Source organism: Apium graveolens, chromosome 5, assembly GCF_009905375.1.
Source record: "Apium graveolens cultivar Ventura chromosome 5, ASM990537v1, whole genome shotgun sequence".
NCBI classification, from domain to species: Eukaryota; Viridiplantae; Streptophyta; class Magnoliopsida; order Apiales; family Apiaceae; genus Apium; species Apium graveolens.
The window spans coordinates 245,888,487-245,907,410 of record NC_133651.1 but is presented as its reverse complement, the minus strand read 5'-3'; the positions used below and the strand labels follow the sequence as shown (position 1 = coordinate 245,907,410).

At 38.3% G+C, this 18,924-nt stretch overlaps 2 protein-coding genes across 3 annotated transcripts; one reads left to right on the top strand and one right to left on the bottom strand.

Annotated features, from left to right (window-relative positions):
* Positions 1–6,747: 6,747 nt before the first annotated feature.
* LOC141725025 (clavaminate synthase-like protein At3g21360) lies at positions 6,748–8,226 on the top strand. Its single transcript, XM_074527386.1, has 3 exons — positions 6,748–7,421; positions 7,518–7,771; positions 7,845–8,226. The coding sequence occupies exons 1-3, from the start codon at positions 7,056–7,058 to the stop codon at positions 8,188–8,190; spliced, it is 966 nt and encodes a 321-aa protein (XP_074383487.1). The 5' UTR covers positions 6,748–7,055; the 3' UTR covers positions 8,191–8,226.
* A 153-nt stretch (positions 8,227–8,379) lies between these two features.
* LOC141725024 (protein decapping 5-like) lies at positions 8,380–17,373 on the bottom strand. 2 transcript variants are annotated; one of them, XM_074527384.1, is made up of 8 exons: positions 17,072–17,373; positions 15,265–15,365; positions 13,527–13,610; positions 12,427–13,386; positions 10,960–11,028; positions 9,278–9,478; positions 8,976–9,086; positions 8,380–8,897 (listed from the first exon to the last, which is right to left on the bottom strand). In XM_074527384.1, exons 1-8 carry the CDS (start codon positions 17,214–17,216, stop codon positions 8,751–8,753), a joined length of 1,818 nt encoding a protein of 605 aa, XP_074383485.1. In that variant the 5' UTR covers positions 17,217–17,373; the 3' UTR covers positions 8,380–8,750. The 2 variants fall into 2 exon arrangements, with proteins under 2 accessions (XP_074383485.1, XP_074383486.1); XM_074527385.1 differs by lacking the exon at positions 10,960–11,028.
* Between the last annotated feature and the right edge of the window lie 1,551 nt (positions 17,374–18,924).

Below are 18,924 nucleotides of genomic sequence, written 5' to 3'. Positions count from 1 at the left end.
GCTGTTAACAAAATAATAAAGCATACCCTCAAAACCAAGCTGGAGGAACGTAAAGGGAATTGGCCTGAAGAACTCCCGAAGGTGATGTGGTCATACAACACTACGCCGCGATCTACTACGGGAGAAACGCCATTTATGCTGACTTACGGCTACAAAGCTATGGTCCCCGTGGAAGTTGGATCGGGATCACTTCGCAGAGATTGTTACGGGAAAGAAGAGGCTGAGGTTAATCAAAGGCTTCATTTAGATCTCTTATAGGAGACGAGGGAAAATTCTCAGCTAAGGCTAGCGGCATATCAGCAGCGCGCCGCAAGGTATTATAACAAGAAGGTAAAAGGACAATTGCTGAAGGTGGGGGATTTGGTACTTAGGAAAGTGATGCCCAATACAAAGAACCCCCAACATGGAGTGTTTGGAGCTAATTGGGAAGGACCGTACAAAATAAAGTCCATCCTGTGGAAGGGGACTTATCACCTTGAAGATATAGACGGGAAGCTAGTTCCGCGAGCTTGGAATGCGGAACATCTCCGAAAGTATTACCAGTAAGGCGTGGCTTTGGCCCCTTGCATATTTCTTTTATCATTTTGGGTTATGCCCAGATTATAGGCTAGAATTAAATAAATTCCTCCTAGCCTAGGGGGGTAGTGCATGTACTACTTACCTTGGGACTAGTTGAAGGGTCATTTTTTAGAAATAATTTCCCCACAGAGCATAGTAGCTGTGGGACTGGTGCACTTTTGACATCAGAGCGCATTATAAATAAAATTTTGAAACTTTTCAAAAGGATATTTGCTGAGTTTGCATGGTCTCATGACGCGTCCTAAATGAAGGGCCCGCCCTAAGCTAGGGTTTTATATGAATGAAACTCAAGTAAAATGTGCTATTTTCAAGGACGCGCCCAAGTTATCTTGGTTGATGCTCCTTTAGACTGGATGTTACTGTAATATTGACAACATAAAAAAAAACACAAGTCCCTGCCGAGGACGCGTTCTCCCGGAGAGAAAATATGTCTGAAAGATAACGTTAAGGTATGTCAAACAGTTAGGACGCGCCCCATTGTGCCTTGTGCCTTGGTTAAACACATAAGTACAGCGTAGTGCCGTGGTTATGCACTTTTCGGAACAAACAAAGACGCGTCTAGCTAGAGAGGATGCGCCCACAGTGGATATTTGCTTGACGGAGTGAAAAATAATAATAATTAGTCAAAGGTGGCGCGCCCTTAACACAAGGCGCGCCCATATAAATGACTACTTGAGTAAAAAAGAGGTGCAAGTGAATGTTCAAAAATAGTCTTTACAACTTGCAAGGCTTCAAGGGGCCCGCACCCTTAGTTCAAGTACATAAAAGATAAAGGACGCGTCCTAAGTAGGAGGCGCGTCCTGTGGCTTGTCTTGGTCATCTGCAGGGGGAGGCTGAGTCTGAAGTGGAGCAGGATCAGGGGACGCATCCTCTTCCTCTAAACCTAGAAAAATCCTCTTGTTCTTGATGGAGTCCGCGGCCCTGACCCTGAAATCATTTACCCATATCTGGGTATCTGCATCAAACTTTGAGAATGTATACTATGGGTCGTTGGCAATGAACACAGAGCACCATTCTTCAAACCCAGCTTGGAAGCCGTGCTGGTAAACTAGCTTTTTCTCCTCTGTCCATCCATGCAGCCTATCATCATTCAGGGTGTCAAGCTCCAGCTGCATGGTGGAATTCAGGGCGATGACGCTGTCCATTTGCTTCTCTATTGAGGAGAAATTGCCTTCCAAAATAGCTTTTTCTGTTTCTAGACGCGTCTTCTCCCCCTCCAGACGTTTAATTTCAACATCTTTTTCTTGGGCAAGCAGGGTAATGTATTTTTCCAGAGATTTAACTTTGTCTTCGGCCTGGCTCTTCGCAGTATCTGTAACAGCAAGACACGCCCTGAGCCTGGCGGCCATGTTAGCACTTTGCCTGGCATGCAGGTGAAGCTCAGCTGCAGCCCTAACCATGGCCTCCTCTATTTGCTGCTCTGTTCTAAAAGTCCAACCTCTGACTTCATCCTCTGTGAAATCCCCAACAGAGGACGCGCCCAGGTATCTGAGAACAAAAGACTGGTCATCAGGAACTACCTTTTGACGCTTCGAGGGTGCATCCTCCACCTTCTCGGGAATGTCAAACACGGTAGTGTCGATTATCTTTGGTGGAGGAGAAGGAGTTGCAACAGGAGGAGGGGTTTTTGCCTTTGAATCAACCTTTGTAGGAGCATGTTTCCTTGCCCTTAGTTTTTTGGAAGCCCCAATTGCGAATCCTTTGGGGAGTGAGGCCATATCTGCGATATAAACATAAAAAAGGGATTAGTTATGTACAAGAAGACGCGTCCTGAAAGTAGGACGCGCCCATATCATGATATAAAGTTCTACGTGCATGACAGATATAGAAAAATGCAAAGATGTATAAATGAGTGTGAAAATGACGCATCCTAAAAAAGTGACGCGTCTTACCTAAGACGTTGTTTGTAATAAAGAGACACGCCCGAGGGGTAGGGCGCGCCCAAGGTGATGGTGCATATATAAAGTAACGTTTATAAATCAGGCTAAAGTTAAAGGAAAAAGGTGAGCATAAAAATGACGCGTCCTAAAGCCGTGACGCGTCTTACGTATAATGATTTCTTACCTTGCACTAAATCCACCTTCTTGTTGAGGTCTGGCTGAATAATTTCTATGGCTTGGAGCCCTTTGGATTTTTCGAAAGCGGTGAGGATGGGTTTCCCATTATGGAAATCTCGAAATTTGCAGAGAGAACCCACCCGTGGGGATAAAGCTCCTATTTTCTTCAAATTCTCCTCGGTAATCATGTCCTTGAGGTTGAAATGTTTTTCAGCATACTGTAAAACCTTCTCTGCTCTCTTCTTCTTCTTTCCTGCTAGCTCTTTCTGGGTCCTTTTGTCTAAGGGAAGGGAGAATAGGTTACAACAAGGAAAATAAAGAAAAAGTTATAAAAGAAAAGGCGCGCCCTGATAGAGAGGACGCGTCCTAAATGTTGAACTCACTTGGTTCCAAGTTGAAGCGAACGCGCGTCCTTTTGACGTCATAAATGTAGAAAAATGGCTCCTTCCAGTCTCTTTCGTGGCTAATTTTACCTTCATTAAATCCCTTGTTGTTCAACCATTTGTTGACTACCAGAAAATGGTACCCGGGAATTGATTTCCTGATGTTGTAAAAAAAGCTGAATTCTTTCATTGAGGGCGCGCCCAGCCTCAAGTTATGGTACATAATATACAAAGCCCAAGCTAGCTTATATGAATTTGGTGATAGTTTGACTGGAGCCATGTCGTACCATTTTAAAATTTTCTTAATGTAGGGGTGCAAAGGCGCGCCCACACCCAAGGAAATTAACTTTGGAGTAAGCACCATTCTTGGGATCCTTTGGTTCCCGACGTTGAAAATTTGCGGCCTCATGGTTCGAAGAGGGCGCGCCCAGATGCCCTCCATGTCATAGTATTTCATGTTCCATTGGATTTCCCAGTCGGTTGCGGTCGAATCAAGGGCAACACATGCTAGCTTACCTTCTTTCTTTCTTCTGGCATTTTTCTCTACCTCAGTTAGGGCGCCAAGCCTGGCCTAGTCACAATCCACTTCAACATCTGAAGGATCCCAATGTTCCAGAGGAGAGTCTGATTTCTGAGGGGATACGGGATATGTCTCGGGGTCAGGAACCCTCCTTTCAAATTCGCTTACGCTGAGAGGTGACGCGTCCCGAGAAGGAGCCGCGCCTTGGGAAGCTGACGCGTCCTGAGAGTAGGATGCGTCCTCGTCTGAAACAGCTATTCCTCGGGGTTTTTGGCCTGTGATAGGAACAATTTCATCATCCGTCCAATCTTCGATGGCGACCCTAGTATGGAGAACTGGAGTTCTTTGCCTTTTAACTCCCTTCTTTTCCATTCTTGAGCTTATGGGAACATGGTCCATGGAATCGGAGCTGGAATCAGACATTATTGAGTTTTTTGATTTAAGGGAACGAAAGACGCGTCTTTCTGCTCTAAGGAAGGAATTCGTCCTGTGGATGTTGGGAAAGTCGGGTTTAAAAGAGATCAGGTGTGGGGAATAGATTTCAATACGATTGTTGAGAGCCTTAAACGGGTGAAATGGTGAGGAAGAAGACGCGTCCTCCAGCTGCAAAAGAATGAACAAAAACTTGAGGACGCGTCCATAAAAAAAAAGAAGAAAGAAAAGAGAAGGGAGGACAATGGAAGCATTGGAGGATGTGTCTTAAAAAATCTACCGCAGGGGGTGTGTTATGATGACGCGTCCTAATAAGCCTCTGGCCCTATATTACCTTTGTTTGGGACAGCTTAGACATGTCTTAAATTAGGAGATACAAGACGCGCTCTAACGGGAAGACGCATCCTATATGGTTACAATGGTGGAATTTCAATCGATTGTGATCGATTTGGGGGCAGTTTTTCTACGAACCTAGAAGCATGTAATTATGGAATCAAAAGAGCAGAATATGATCCAATTACAGATATATACACATATACATACAGGAAAAAATATGAACAGTTTATGGAAGCATAAGGAATGAGAACAGTTTTTGCTTGTTCTAGTCGATTTGCTCAAAGAAATTAAGAGATAATGGAGGATTTGCATACCTCGTAAGTTGGGAGTTGGATTAAGCAGCACAAATTGAGAAATGGCCGGTGGGGTTGCCGAGTTCTTGGATTTAACTTCTTGCAGCGGCGGTAATGACGGTTCTGAGAGAGAGAAAAGGAGGATGGTGGTAGTGATATGACGAAACTAGGGTATTTATAGAGGAAGGACGACCATGTGGACGACGGCGGTACACCACATGCAGAAGGTGAAAGTAAGACGCGTCTTCCTGTCACGACGCGTCCACCTGTTTTGAGCCAAATTTCGCTTGGAAAGAAATTCCAATTTTGTTTTTAACTGCAAATGGAATTTGGGGGGTAGTTGTTATACCCAAAATTTGGCATTGGATTGACTCGGGTCAAACGCGGGCTAATTACAGTCAAACTCAGTATTGCGTTGTGAAAGTGAGGACGCGTCCAAGCATTAAGGACGCGCCTACTTGAGAAGGGATATGTTACGAGGCGAGAAGAGTGCGTGGTCAAGGAAGGACGCGCCCAGGCTTTATGGACGCGTCAATGTTTATGAAAGTGCTTGGCAGATGAAATCTTATGGTGATGGACGCTCTAGGACGCGCCTACTTTAGCAAGGACGTGTCATAGGGGGTGAAACGCTGTGCATGATGGTTTAAAAGAAGACGCGCCCTAAATTCTAGGACGTGTCCTGTGATTTTGAATGCTATAAGGAACGATTGATGAGGAAACAGGTTTGGATTTATGAAGGTGAGGACGCGCCCAAAGGGTTAGGACGCGTCCTGTGTTTGATCTATATACTTTTGATGTTGAATTCAGGACAAAGCTTGCATGGAGAGGAGCAATGGAGGTTATTTTTACTAATGTATTTGTTGCAGGTACTCTTTGAAGAATTCCCTCCTTGAGACGGTCAAGGAGGGGGATGTCCATGAAAAACTTGAAGGCCTCCAGGGGTATGCCTGATGATTGAAGGCCTCCTCATGTATTCAACGGGTGTCCTCGTTGGGGATGTGGGGTTTACTTTGGTGTGTGCTTTGGGAGCTCTGTTCTTGTATTCAACGGGTGTCCTCGTTGGAGAACTTTGGAGTCATCCTGCACTTTGCACCCAAGAGCTTAGGATCACCTGTCCTGCTATCTGGTGGGTTATCCTCATTCGGGGGACAGGGACGCGTCTGGCACTTGGGGTGAACCGTGGCTATACCTGCGTTCGTAAATCAAGGGAGATAGCTGTAGCGGAGTCTTATCCTTGCACAGGGAGATGCACTATCTGTGAAGTCCTACGATTACGGACGAGCCTTGGGCCTTCGCGGTTGGGCCTCATAGTTGGACATTCCTAAAGCTAGCGGAAGACGGATATTGGATGGGCTTCTACTGGGCTTAGGAGTAAGAAGTCTCAACTCATTAGACTTCTTGTTCTACGAGAACTACGTCAAGCTTGATCCCTATATAAAGGGTACGTAGGCACATTGAGAGGGTAAGAAGTTGAAAGCTGACAAGAGAGCCACCACTTACTCTGATCAATCTCAGCCTAAAACAACCATAATCAACCGCACACCGCTTAAGTTTCCGGCAAAGAACCACCGTCACAAATCTTAGTTTCGGCAAAAAACCTCAATCTTTGTTGTTACCAGATTCCTCCGTCATCTCTGTGTAATAGCCAATTTTTCAAACCTAAATACTACAATTAATGTCACAGAAAGAGTATTATATATCGCACTCTGGTGTCTTCAAGTTAAGTGGATTTATGTGGACACATTGTTCACCTAGAGTTAAGTTCATTTGGCTTTTATTGAGATTGAATTTATAAAAACAACTGTATTTGAATTGTCACCTGGCAATCTCAAATATAACATAGATTTTGTTACTAACTAAAAAAATGCTCTTTGCTATGGTCGGAGAGTCCAAAGATTTAGATGAAATCGAGATTCTATGCCTGATTCAGTACCAAAATGGTTATTGCAATAAGACAAATATTTAGCTACTAAATACACCTACTATATATGCTTTAGCCTGCTGTCCCCATGCTTACTTCATGACTTCGCGTCTTCACCAGTTATTTTGTGCAGTAGAAACAAAGCCCATCTTTTTCTAAAGCTGTAGATAGACAAATGTATTAGGGAAAATGCCTCTTTTTTACTCTTTAGCCGAGGAATCTTAATTTGCAACATACAAGCAAGACAAGGCACTAGGATTATACCGCCTCTAGGAAGCCAAACGCAAGAAACCAACAAGCCTTTCTCAACTCACCACTTGTCTCGCTTCCTCATATCATCAGTATTATCATATAATAATGTGTATTCACCTAATTACAAATATTTATATCTGTAAGTGAATTAATACTATAATGTTATGATACCGACTCATGTTTGATCCTACGTATATAAAAACCCTGTCACGCCTATCTCTCAAAAACAACTAAAACCGAACTTAGACAAGTTGCATAACCTCTCTTTCAAGAATTTGAGATATGGAGTACACTTGCAAAGATTTCAAGGTCGGGAAATGTGAAGGCGAGAAGATAGTGGATGGTGAAACATTGCCGTTAGTACTACAACCATCGGACCTTAACAAGAAAGATATGGAAACACTTCTACAGTCTCTGGAAAACAACAAGGAGTGGTTTGAGAAAATGCTCATCAAGAATAGCGCTGTTCTAATCCGGGGATTCAACGTTGAAAATGCTGTGGAGTTCAACGACATCGTTGAGACATTTGGTTGGGAAGATATTAGGTATGTTGGACCGGCCCCTAGGACTCATATTCATAAGAGAATCTGGACTGCAAATGAAGGACCACTTTCTGAGTTTATCTACTATCACCATGAAATGGTTCTGGTAAGTTTTCAAGATCATTTACTTCTATTGACCTCTTATACTTGGTCAAGTCAAACGTAATCATTAATGTTAATCTGAGACATTCATTGTTTGCAGATCAAGGAATACCCAAAAAAGTTGATGTTGTTCTGTGAGATACCACCCCAAGAAGGTGGAGAGACACCATTTGTTCCAAGTTTTCGAGTGGCAGAGCGGATGCTAGAGGAGTTTCCGGAGGCTGTTGAAGAGATGGAGAAAAAAGGATTGAGGTACACCTTCACAGCTCTCAGCAGTGATAATACAGGTTCAATGAGAGGTAGAGGTTGGCAGGATGCTTTTGCAACAAGTGACCGTGCTTTAGCTGAAGAGAGGTATATATCACACCTTATAGCATACAATAAAACTTTCTAGCTGCTTCTTATTTGGACAGTGTTTCCTGGACAGGGCCAAGGCATTAGGGATGGACATGGAGTGGCTTCCAAATGGAGGAGTGAAGACGATACTGTGTCCCCATCGTCCAACACAAGTTTTTGAAGGGAGAAAAGGGAGGAGAATGTGGTTCAACACTATAGTGGGTATGCATGGGAAGGAATTGAGCTCCGCCACAATGGCTGATGGAAGCGAAATACCAGAGCATGTGGTGAAGAGATGTGGGGAGATAATTGAAGAAGAGAGTATACAGTTCAAGTGGCAGAAGGGTGATGTTCTCTTTCTTGATAACTTGGCTACGCTCCATGGAAGAAGGCCTTCATCAGCTCCAAGAAGAGTGTTAGTTGCCACTTGCAAGTAAGCAACTCATTCTAAACACATCAAGCTGGGAAATTAAATAAATGGTCTGTGTTGCCTTACCTCATCCCTACAGTCTACATATATAGTTTTTGTTGCTGGAACTTGCTTCAATTAATGGAAATCTTTAGTTACCTCCCATTACACATACAGAGGGGGGCGTACCGAAATAGAGAGGGACGACATACTAGTGTCAAAAGTAATTTCCTCACTTTTCATGGTGTTGACTTCCATCTAATGTAACAAGCTTCTATTTGGGATCTATACACTTGTCTAATACAATTGATCACAGATTCGATTTCTGATGCCAAACCTCACTGGTCTACTATTAGTCCTGTTGACTAAAAAACCTATTACATGTTGGGAATTTCATAACAATCACTTCCAACACTGGAAAACACAGAAATATCACAATATCATATATCATACAAGATATTCCTGGAGCTATTCAAAAATAAACAGAGAATTGCAAAAGTACATGAAGGTTAAACTGATTATGCTTGTAGTCCAAAGGAGCTCAACTCTATTCCAGATATCTAAAAGTCAACAGATATGTTCTACTTATCACTGATTGGACATATTCTGACCACGTCCCCCCCTCCCAGCATAGCCACTGTTTCTTCCATAATAACCTCCTCCCGAACGACCACCGCGACCGGGACCACGCCCACCGCGCCAGCCACGATACCTTGAAGAATATTCTCCAAATGTCTGCACCATAGGAAAGACGTGTGAGAGCTTATAAAAAGTTTTTGCAAAACTCTGAACGTGTCAATGGTGAACTCATACCTCAGTGTCTAACTTAATCTGTTCAGAAAACCTCATACGGCCATTGTTCGACTGATTATCAAGAGCTTTGCAAGAGAGGGTATCAAAAAAGTCATCCTTGCTGTAAACTGGCTGTAAAATGAAGGCAGATAAGTGCCAGAAGTCAAAAATACAAAATAACTAACTTGAACAAGTTTAGGATTAAAAATAGATTGTATGAATTCTTTAGAAAAACGCAAACTACATTTTAAATTAATTAGAATTATAAGCAGTATATAGAAATAGAAAGGCAAAAATAGCACTACAGAAATAATTTAGCCAACCTTCACATCTGACTTGGGTAATTCAGTATCATCTTCATCTTTAAAGTGTTCCTCTTCACTGGTGTTTCCATCACCTTCTTTTTCCTTCAAATTGGACTTGCTACTTTCACCAAGATGACCCCATACTTCATCCTTATTGAATTTCTCATTCATTGCCATGAAGTCAAAATCCTCGTTAAATTTCATCACTGGTCTTGAAAACTGCATGTCCAAGTGTTGGATATATTATTACACATATAATACACACATACATATCTAGAGTATATAATACCGGGTCGTCTAAACATGCAAAACTAATGATGTTTTAAAAACAAATTAACCAAGTGCTTGTTTTTTTGCAAGGCCCTGAACTGAAAAAATGTAAATAAGAAACACAATAAACAGGAGTTCAAAATCAATAAAAGAGGAGTAGGCCGGTCTTAAAGGTAAAGATGAATCTACATCTACTAAGGGTTGGCATCTGAAATATGGAAGCATTGACACAAAAGAAATTTTGCAGAAGTTTACAACCAGGACTACCTGATAATGTTAACTAACACGACTACCTAACAATGATAACTAACAGAAAGTTTAACAAAATAACAAAAGATACACAAGGGAAACTCAAGATAACAAAAACTAGAAACTGGTAACCAACAATGTAAAAGAACAAAAATTTTCTCTTCTCCTATCCTTCATTTATTTATGTTTTTTCTGGATAGTTTGCCCTTCAACTTTTTGTTTGCTTTTACAACAAATATATTTCTGGCTTTTTTCAAGCTCCCAGCGAGTATAAATCAGTGTTATTAAAGGCGAGATGCGTACCGAGGCGCTAGGGTCCCTTGGAGCCTAGGCGATGAGGCGCGAGGCGAGGCGCGCGCCTTATCGAAGTGAAAAGAATTTATTTAGAAAACAAATTATTTATTATAGAATTATGCAAAAACACCACAAATAGGAATATGAAACTTAGAGGAACTTCCATGTTGGATTAATTTTTTTACTATCACTTTTTTCGGTAGCCATTGCTTCTTTACGGTGTAAATTCATACATATATATTAGTATGTAGCCGGAAACACAAAAGAACAAGTAAATACATGGTATATTAGTATGTATAACACTACAGCTGTAAGAATATACACTATATATATATATTTGTATACACACCCAATATATATATATATATATATATATATATTTAAACTATATATATACATAATACACACACTGCTTTACTGAGTAGAAAAGAAGTAGAATATCCATGTCTATGTAAGGATATATCTTCACTTATGTTATTATTGATAACATGAATTTCTAAACACTTATAGGCTTAAAAAGTATGGGTTTTAGGGCTTTTTTTGACTATTTTTACTGTTTTTTGCGCCTCGCTGCGCCTCGCGCCTCAGGGGTCTAGGCGCGCGCATCATTGAAGGCGCTGCGCCTCGGTAAGAACTATGCGCTAATAGTGCGCCTCGCTGCGCCTCGGCGCGCCTTTAACAACACTGGTATAAATCCAAATATTCTAGCACAAGATACACAGATTTGACTCGAAGTCTACAAGGAAGAGTTAGACACAAAATACTTCAGTCGAAAATATAATTCCTAAACAAGTGTACTAAAGTAATGGACATTTTATAAGGGCCTGAGCATGTGAAACAACAGCACCACTAAATTAATTAGATGCACAAATGAAAGCATGACTTGCCCTCGTTCCTCTTCCTCTTTCACGACCTCTATAGTTCGTCTGACGATTTTGATAAGTAGGTCCATTTGGCTACACATCAAACAAGAAACTTATTACAGCTCTTTTTATTGTTTAAATAAATAAACAAATGATCATAAGTCATGTATGTAAGAAAACGGTAAAATTATTAATTTCGTGATAGTACCGAAACAGCTAGAAAGAGTATACTTTCGCATTACATTTCTTTATTCAAATAAAACAAGCAAAACTTTTAATTCAAGAAGTAGGTAAGAAGATCAAATTCAACACAATGTTGTCAGAAAGTACATTAATAACCTATATGCCAACAATAGAAGCTCGAAATACAAGAGCACTGCAGTGAAAAAATCATAATTTCACAAAAACAAAAGACCTCGAACGTACAACAGAAATATTCAAAAAAATCACCATCACAAATCAGTTATTTTTTAAAAAAAACTATTTTTTACTTGGTAACCGTGTTTGATGTGTTGGACTGTTGGTAAGTCGAGCCGAGTTGATGAGGTCCTATGAAGCGACTACTCAATCATTCTTCATCTAGTAACTAGACAAAATGATATACAATGACGGATGAAATAAACTGGTGTAGAAGGTATTAGCCGTTATGTAAGTTCTAAGCTGCTGACCATTACCTTCCTTGCACGTTATACAAAATAGTTACCGACTAACAGTGATATATAACCTATTATGTAGGGTTGTGACTATTATAATTATAAATCCATCTGATCACTTTATTTGGAAAATTAATAATATTACTAAAGTTATATGCTATGTAATGTAATGTAATGAAACAATACATACATATATAGCATGTACTAATGACTTCTCTGCATACATTATTAAATCAGTCAAACTAGTCACTTATTCAACTCATTTAGCCAATCAAGCCACTTGACTCTCAAATCCAAGTCGCTTGACTGATTTTACCAAAATTTTCCAAATTGCAACTGATTTGACAACTAGCCGCGATATTAAAAACAATTAATCCTTGAATTAGAAAACCTTATTATCAGGCAATTAATGTAAGTACATACAAAGCATACACGCTAATTATTATAGAACAAAAAACCAAAAGAACTTGTAAGGTATGACAAATTCATTCAGAGTTTTATAGTTGACAGCCCTTCATGAATTGAATCTATGATTGCCAAACTACATCAATGTGATGGCCTGCCTGTATCTCTATTTGTTATACCATCAAACCTTTTGAATAATAATTCTAATGTGTGCCAAATCCATCTTATGATAACCTTATCACTATAATATAGTGACTGCCAACAACTTAAACTCCACCTAGAATTTTAAAAGGCCTTAATATAATAAAGAGACATGAGCTTAATGATAATGCAAAGATAGGAACCTAGGAACCCATATAAGTGACATTGATGATTTACAATAGCACGAGATCACCACAAACTTGTTAGAAACAATATTTAAGTGACTGAAAACCTTTTGGGCACTGCGGTGGGGTTGTGGTAGTGGCAAAATTGGAGGCTGGGCTTCATTTGAGACTGGCACAGGTAACTCTGATGATGCTCGAGATGATACTTGAACCACTTCAACATCTTTATGAGCTATTTGCGATGACTGAGATGAAGAGACCGGGTTACGAGCTATTTGCAACGGCTGAGATGAAGGGACTGCAGTTTCCCCGTAGTGCAACAGTTGCCCCGGGGTTACAAGTGAGGGTGTCATTTTTTCTGTTTGAATTGAACTGTTGGATATTCCAACAGATGGCATGGGTTGAGAAAATGCTTGGTACGAGAACACTGGACTTTCTATAGGCCTGTTAGGGATTAGAGGTGTAACAGCACTCAAATCTGAACTCAAATTAGTCAACGGAGGTGCTGATGGCAAGCTGTCACTTACTGACCCTGGAGGATTTGAAGTGCCAGGGACCTTATTTTGCATAAAGCTGGGTAGTGGTTCAGAAGATAAATTCACTGGTGGAAAAGGAGACAGGCTGGAAGGTAAAGATGTAGAGTTCAAATTGAGCAAGCTATTGCTGGCGGGAAGTAAAGCAGACGGGTATTCTGGCAAAGTTAAACCTCCAGCTGGCAAAGATGCATTGAAACCAGTGAACTGCATCGGCTGCTGCATTGGAGGAGTTGCCGAAAGCCCAGGTGGTGGTCGGAGCAACGATTGTTGGTGCATTTGGGGGAGCCCGTTTGGTGGGGCATAATATCCTGGCCAATACATTGGCATTGCAAGTCCACCACCACTTGAACTTGGAAGAGGGGGTGAATTACCCCAGGGAATATTCCCTCCTGGTTGGTACATAGGCAGATTACCTTGGTAATTTGGGCCAGGATGTCCTGCTTGGAGCGAATGTGAACCATGATCTGTCGAAGACATGGTGCTAGCAGGTGGCAAGTTTGATATTGTGGACATCTGGTGAGGATAGTGAGACTGCGCAGAGATGAGAAAAGGAAAATAACTTTCAAGAGTGTTCAACAATTTAATTATATATATATATATATATTTATAGTTATTTTGTTAAAAAAATGGGGGGGAGGGGAGGGGTGGTGGGGTTAGGGTTAAAAGAATACCTGAATTATTGCGGGGTCACTGTTTATAGGTGGTGCATTTTGAATAGGTGGCTGAACAGGTGCAGTTGATTTAACCTGTAGATCCTGCAAAACAAACAGCAATATCTAACATATTACATAGTAGAACAGGACCAACAGTGTGTAGAGGAAAGACTAAATAATTATTATATCAATCAAAAGGAAACAGACAAGTAATAAAACACAAAAGCTAAGACCAGAAGTATCTATAATATATTAAAAATATTGACCAAAAAAATTCTTACAAGTCCCAAGCAATATTAACATTTCAAGATATAAAAGGGCTACCACCCATTGCCTGTTACATGTTATCTTAATACCAACTCACCATTATTTGGACCACTAAGAGTATCGGAGGTCGTCAAAGGAGTTTCCAACCATTAACATATCATCATTTATATTATTTTTAAATTTTCTCTCTCATCCATATCACTCTTAGAGCATCTCCAATAGGGATTACCAAAAGAGTAACCAACGCTTGACAAATCATCACATATATTAATTTTTATACTCTATCTTCCATGTCAATTTGGCAACAATTATCCAAAAATACTCCAAAAGTTAGGAACTTTAAAAATTGCCTTTTATGGTCCCTTTTACAGTATTAGAGTATATATAATTCTTAAATAATAATAAGTATAGATGATATATACTTTTTGCACTTACATATGTATTTCAACCATTTCGAGGACGTTTCCAGAAGCTGCAACATTGGTTGGCAACCTTGCAACCGCAAAGGTTGCCAACTTCAACTATGGCAACCTCTTACAAAATTTACTCCAATACTTAACAAACTCAAAAGTTGCCAACGTGGTCCTTTACGTAAATTACAGGAATGATTCAAAAAGATGGGACAATTTAAAAAAAGGTATAGTTGTTATACATATTTTTGGACAATTATATGGGTTTTAGCTAGTTTGGGAAGTTTCCAACTCTGGTAACCTTGGTTAGAAACCTATCAACTCCGACACATGTGCAACCAAGAGTACCCCGTCAAATCAGCATCGCAACCCTATCAGAGATTCTCTAAGAAATGACGGGGGATGTGAAACTGCCCAGTACAATATCAGATAGATGGATTCACACACTATAACCCCATTATTTCTGTTCCCACAATAACTTTGTCATATAAATCAGAGTCTGAGTCTGAGTCTAACACAATGTAACTAGAAATCAAATTTGAAATTAATAAAACTGAAATGCCAGATCTGACCTACACTGTAACGGGTCTTGAGAGAAAGTTAATGGTCACCGTAATTAATACTTACAATATGAATCAGACATATATACAAACCTATTATGTAAAGTATCAAAATACTTCAGCAACACCTAGTATCTGTCTTCAGAATCAGAGTGATAGGATATATTATTGACAGCCTAAAACCATCAGGGCCCACAAAATCTCAGTCAGCAAAGGCCTAAACCTACTAAAGGTAGCCACAATTTTTTGGGTACTGATGGACACATCAGAAGATTCCCCACCGCTCCAGCTATTAATTACCAATTTCTGTGTGTATTTTGGTAATTTGGGGTGACATTAATGACAGCCGTATATAACACTTATCACCTAGTCTATAATTATCTTTAGCCAAAAGAAAATACTGCAGATTATTGAGATATGAACCAATCTGCTATGTGAATCAACAAGTTAAAAGATTAAGTTACAGAGAGGATAAACATCAAGTCTAAGAATTCAAGATACATTTATCAGATATGGTACCTTGATATCACTTCCACGAAACAAGATGTATTCATAAACTTTTTCACTAGGCATAACTTGTGGGCCATCTTTTTTACGCCCTTCTGTTCCAAATGATCTTACTGCGATGTGATGAACGAGTAATTGTTAGCCTGTCTAGAATCTTCACCAATGACAATCGGACATATCAAAAGTAAATTTATAGATAATATTGTATATAGATATAGAGAAATGGAGTAGAGGTTGAAAAACAGTTGGACAGTATTCTAAGATAAGACTCCGATTTTACACCAGTAGCCAGTCAAGTTAATTCAAGAAAATGCAAGTAACTAGACAAAAGACATAAGTCATGCTAAATATATCATATTCTGACATTAGAAAAACATTTATTTCCAAAACAAGGGAGCATATATATACACACATATTAAGATCAGCGGTTCTAAATTATCCTGAAAATAAAATTTAACAACGTACTTTTCCATACAAATTGCAATTTTAACTAACTTTGATAGATGAAACTGAATGACCGCCAGGGAGATTAGAACACACAAAAAGTTAAGCTCCGTTTTTTGGCGTAAAATATTATGTTTTTGAAAATATTTAGCAAGGACAAATAAGAAATTCGTAGGATATTATTCGAAATTTTTAAGATGTACATATTTTCCTTACTTTCCGTGGTGTTTAACTTGCAGGCTATATTGGTTTGACTAGTTTTACTAAGCAAACAAACATATGAAAACTAGGAAAGTTCTTAACTGAAAAATACTTGATGCCAACAAATAGGGCCTTCAATTTATGTTATTTCAAAAAATGCAAGCAACTGGATAAAAAGAAAAGTGATGCCAAACAAATCAAACATATCCTTGATCAAACCTTTTTTCCAAAACCAGTAATATATATGCACACACGAATGCCCTATATTTAAGATATAATAAATAATCCCCAAATACCCAATATTGATTTTTTACCATTTCTCAATTTAACCTAAACAATGATATTACATCAAGCTATTTCCAAGATCATTTACTTCCGTAACACGAAACCGAATAACTCTAATCACATTACCAAACAAAACTCATTAACACAAACATAACCTAAAACTCTATTATCAAGTCCTTTCAAGAACCATTATTATTCCGCATTACCCAACGTTTAATTTAACCATTTCTCAAAGATACCCTAAAAAGCTAATATTTCATTCTATGTACAAGATTATTTACTTCAGAGGCACGTAACCAAATAATCGCCAAACACATTACCAAGAACAACCAACAAAACATAACCTAATACTTGATCACCTGCTTTGAAAGACCTAATAACTTTTCCCAATTACCTGACATTCATTTTTAACCATTTCTCAAGTTCAACTTAAGAAATGCCACCACTTCATGCTATTTCCAAGATTAATTACTTTCCAAAACCGAGCAACCACCAATCACATCACCAGGAACAACTAATTAAAACAAAATATAACCTAACACTTTATCAAGTATTATCAAGAACCTAATAACTATTCCCACTTACCTAACATTCACTTGTAACCATTTCCCAAATCTAATCTACGTACTGCTACTATTACAAGATATGCACAAAATTAATTACTTCCGAAACACGAAACAAAACAAGCACCAAGATCAGCCACCAAACAAATCATAACATAATAAGTCCTTTCAAGAACCACTCAACACCAGTCACCATTTCAAGAAATGCACACATACATACACAAAGCACCAAAACAATTCACACACAAACAAAACAGAATTAATCAAACACTTAAGAAAATAAAACCGCAATCGAAAACCGAAAAATGAAGGAAAGAAATGACTACCATTGCGCAACCCAATACTAGATTCTTCAGTATTGACGTTATAAAGAATGCCCTCATATCTGATTTCACTCTTAGATGTCAAGCTAATTAAGCTACCCACATACGAATCTGCCGCCGAATTAGATCGGGAACTCTCCGCCGCCATACTTTCTGGCCAATTCAGTAGAACAAGAAACGCTTATATATGTGAATTTTATGGAGACTGTTGTGAATTGATTGATTTGAGTGTGTAGTGTTTTGATAGTAATGGAGTTTGTAGGGTTTCAAATTTGGGGGCTTTTTTCTGAAAGAGGAAATTATGTGTTCCGAGTTTTTATATGGGTGGAGTTTGGGTCTCTTTGGTCTTTTCAAAGAAATTTAGAACATGTTATTAACACGATATTTTTAGGAAAATATCGAATTAAAATCGAAATCAGATAAAAATGGACAAAATTAAAGTGTAACAAAATCAATTCTTATAAAATTTAATTGTTCCAAAATTGAAAAACTGAACTGTTATAAATAACTTGATATAAGTTAAGGTTTCAATCGAAACAAATTAATTATTAACAAAAATAACTAATTTTAGAATTTTGGTAGGCTAATTATTAGTTGTATCCATAATATATACTGAATATAATTAATATATAATTTGAATACTTGGAGTGGGATAGTAACTAGTTTTGTAAATGGATGTCCCTAGAACTTTCTAGATGTTATGAATAAATGATTCTAGAATATTTTAGTTTTAATTTTTTGATCTTTTCATAGATATGAGTCCGTTGACTTCTCAAGTTCATGTATCAAATTCATATATGAAGTTCATGTATCTTGTATATCATACACCTATAAATATCCATCTAAATTGAGCTTGTAAACTCACTTAGAAATAATATATTATCTATTTTTCTCTCTTTCTCTTCTTCTCTCTTGGTGTATCGATACTATATTTATAATACGTTATCATATGTTAAACCTAGCTAGAAGATTTATCATATGTTAGGCTAGTTAATTACCAAAACAAGTTGTTTTAATGTGCACAAAATATACAAAAATTATTAATTTATAAGCATTTATGTAAATGTATAGTTACATTTTAAATCATGGATGTAAGTGATGAAAGTTGTTTATGGATTATATGATATATGTGATATAATAGGCATCAAAAGATTATATGGTAATCTCTAAAAATATTTTATTCTACCCACATCAATGATAATTATAAGTTTTCTAGCATATATAATTTGTTTATCTTCACATGCATGTATTTAGACATCACAATTTTATTTTTGAAAAATTAGATATACATACATGTTTGAAATAATAATAATATATTTTTGTGATTATTTTTCTAAGAATGGCAAACTTCACCAAACTTGAATTTAAGGCTCTTGATATCACCGGAAAGAAACCGGAAATAATTATTTATCATGAATACTAGACATTGAAATTCATTTAGCCACACAAGGTCTTGAGACACCATTAAAGAGGAAAACAAATAATCTGACTTAAACCGCGCAAAAGCGATGATTTTTCTCCGTCGTCATCTCCACGAAGGACTTAAAACTGAATATCTTATTGTGAAAGATCCACTTGAACTTTGGAAAAATTTGAAAGATATATATGATCATCAAAAGACTGTGATTCTTCCAAAAACTCGATATGATTGGATGCATTTGAGGCTTCAAGATTTTAAAACTGTCAGTGAATATAACTCCGCACTTTTTAAAATCATTTCTCAACTAAAATTATGTGGAGAAAATATTACTGACGCAAACATGTTAGAAAAAACTTATTCAACTTTTCATGCCTCGAATGTACTCCTCCAGCAACAATATCTTGAAAAAGGTTTTATAAAATATTCAGATTTAATT

Excerpts from the sequence above, each read along its gene's own strand:
- LOC141725025 (XM_074527386.1), top strand. The coding sequence starts at position 7,056 with ATGGAGTACACTTGCAAAGATTTCAAGGTCGGGAAATGTGAAGGCGAG. Across the intron at positions 7,422-7,517 it reads ATCACCATGAAATGGTTCTG|ATCAAGGAATACCCAAAAAA; the intron begins GTAAGTTTTCAA and ends CATTGTTTGCAG. Across the intron at positions 7,772-7,844 it reads CGTGCTTTAGCTGAAGAGAG|GGCCAAGGCATTAGGGATGG; the intron begins GTATATATCACA and ends TTTCCTGGACAG.
- LOC141725024 (XM_074527384.1), bottom strand. The coding sequence starts at position 17,216 with ATGGCGGCGGAGAGTTCCCGATCTAATTCGGCGGCAGATTCGTATGTG. Across the intron at positions 13,387-13,526 it reads GTGACCCCGCAATAATTCAG|TCTCACTATCCTCACCAGAT; the intron begins GTATTCTTTTAA and ends ATCTCTGCGCAG. Across the intron at positions 8,898-8,975 it reads AGATTAAGTTAGACACTGAG|ACATTTGGAGAATATTCTTC; the intron begins GTATGAGTTCAC and ends CCTATGGTGCAG.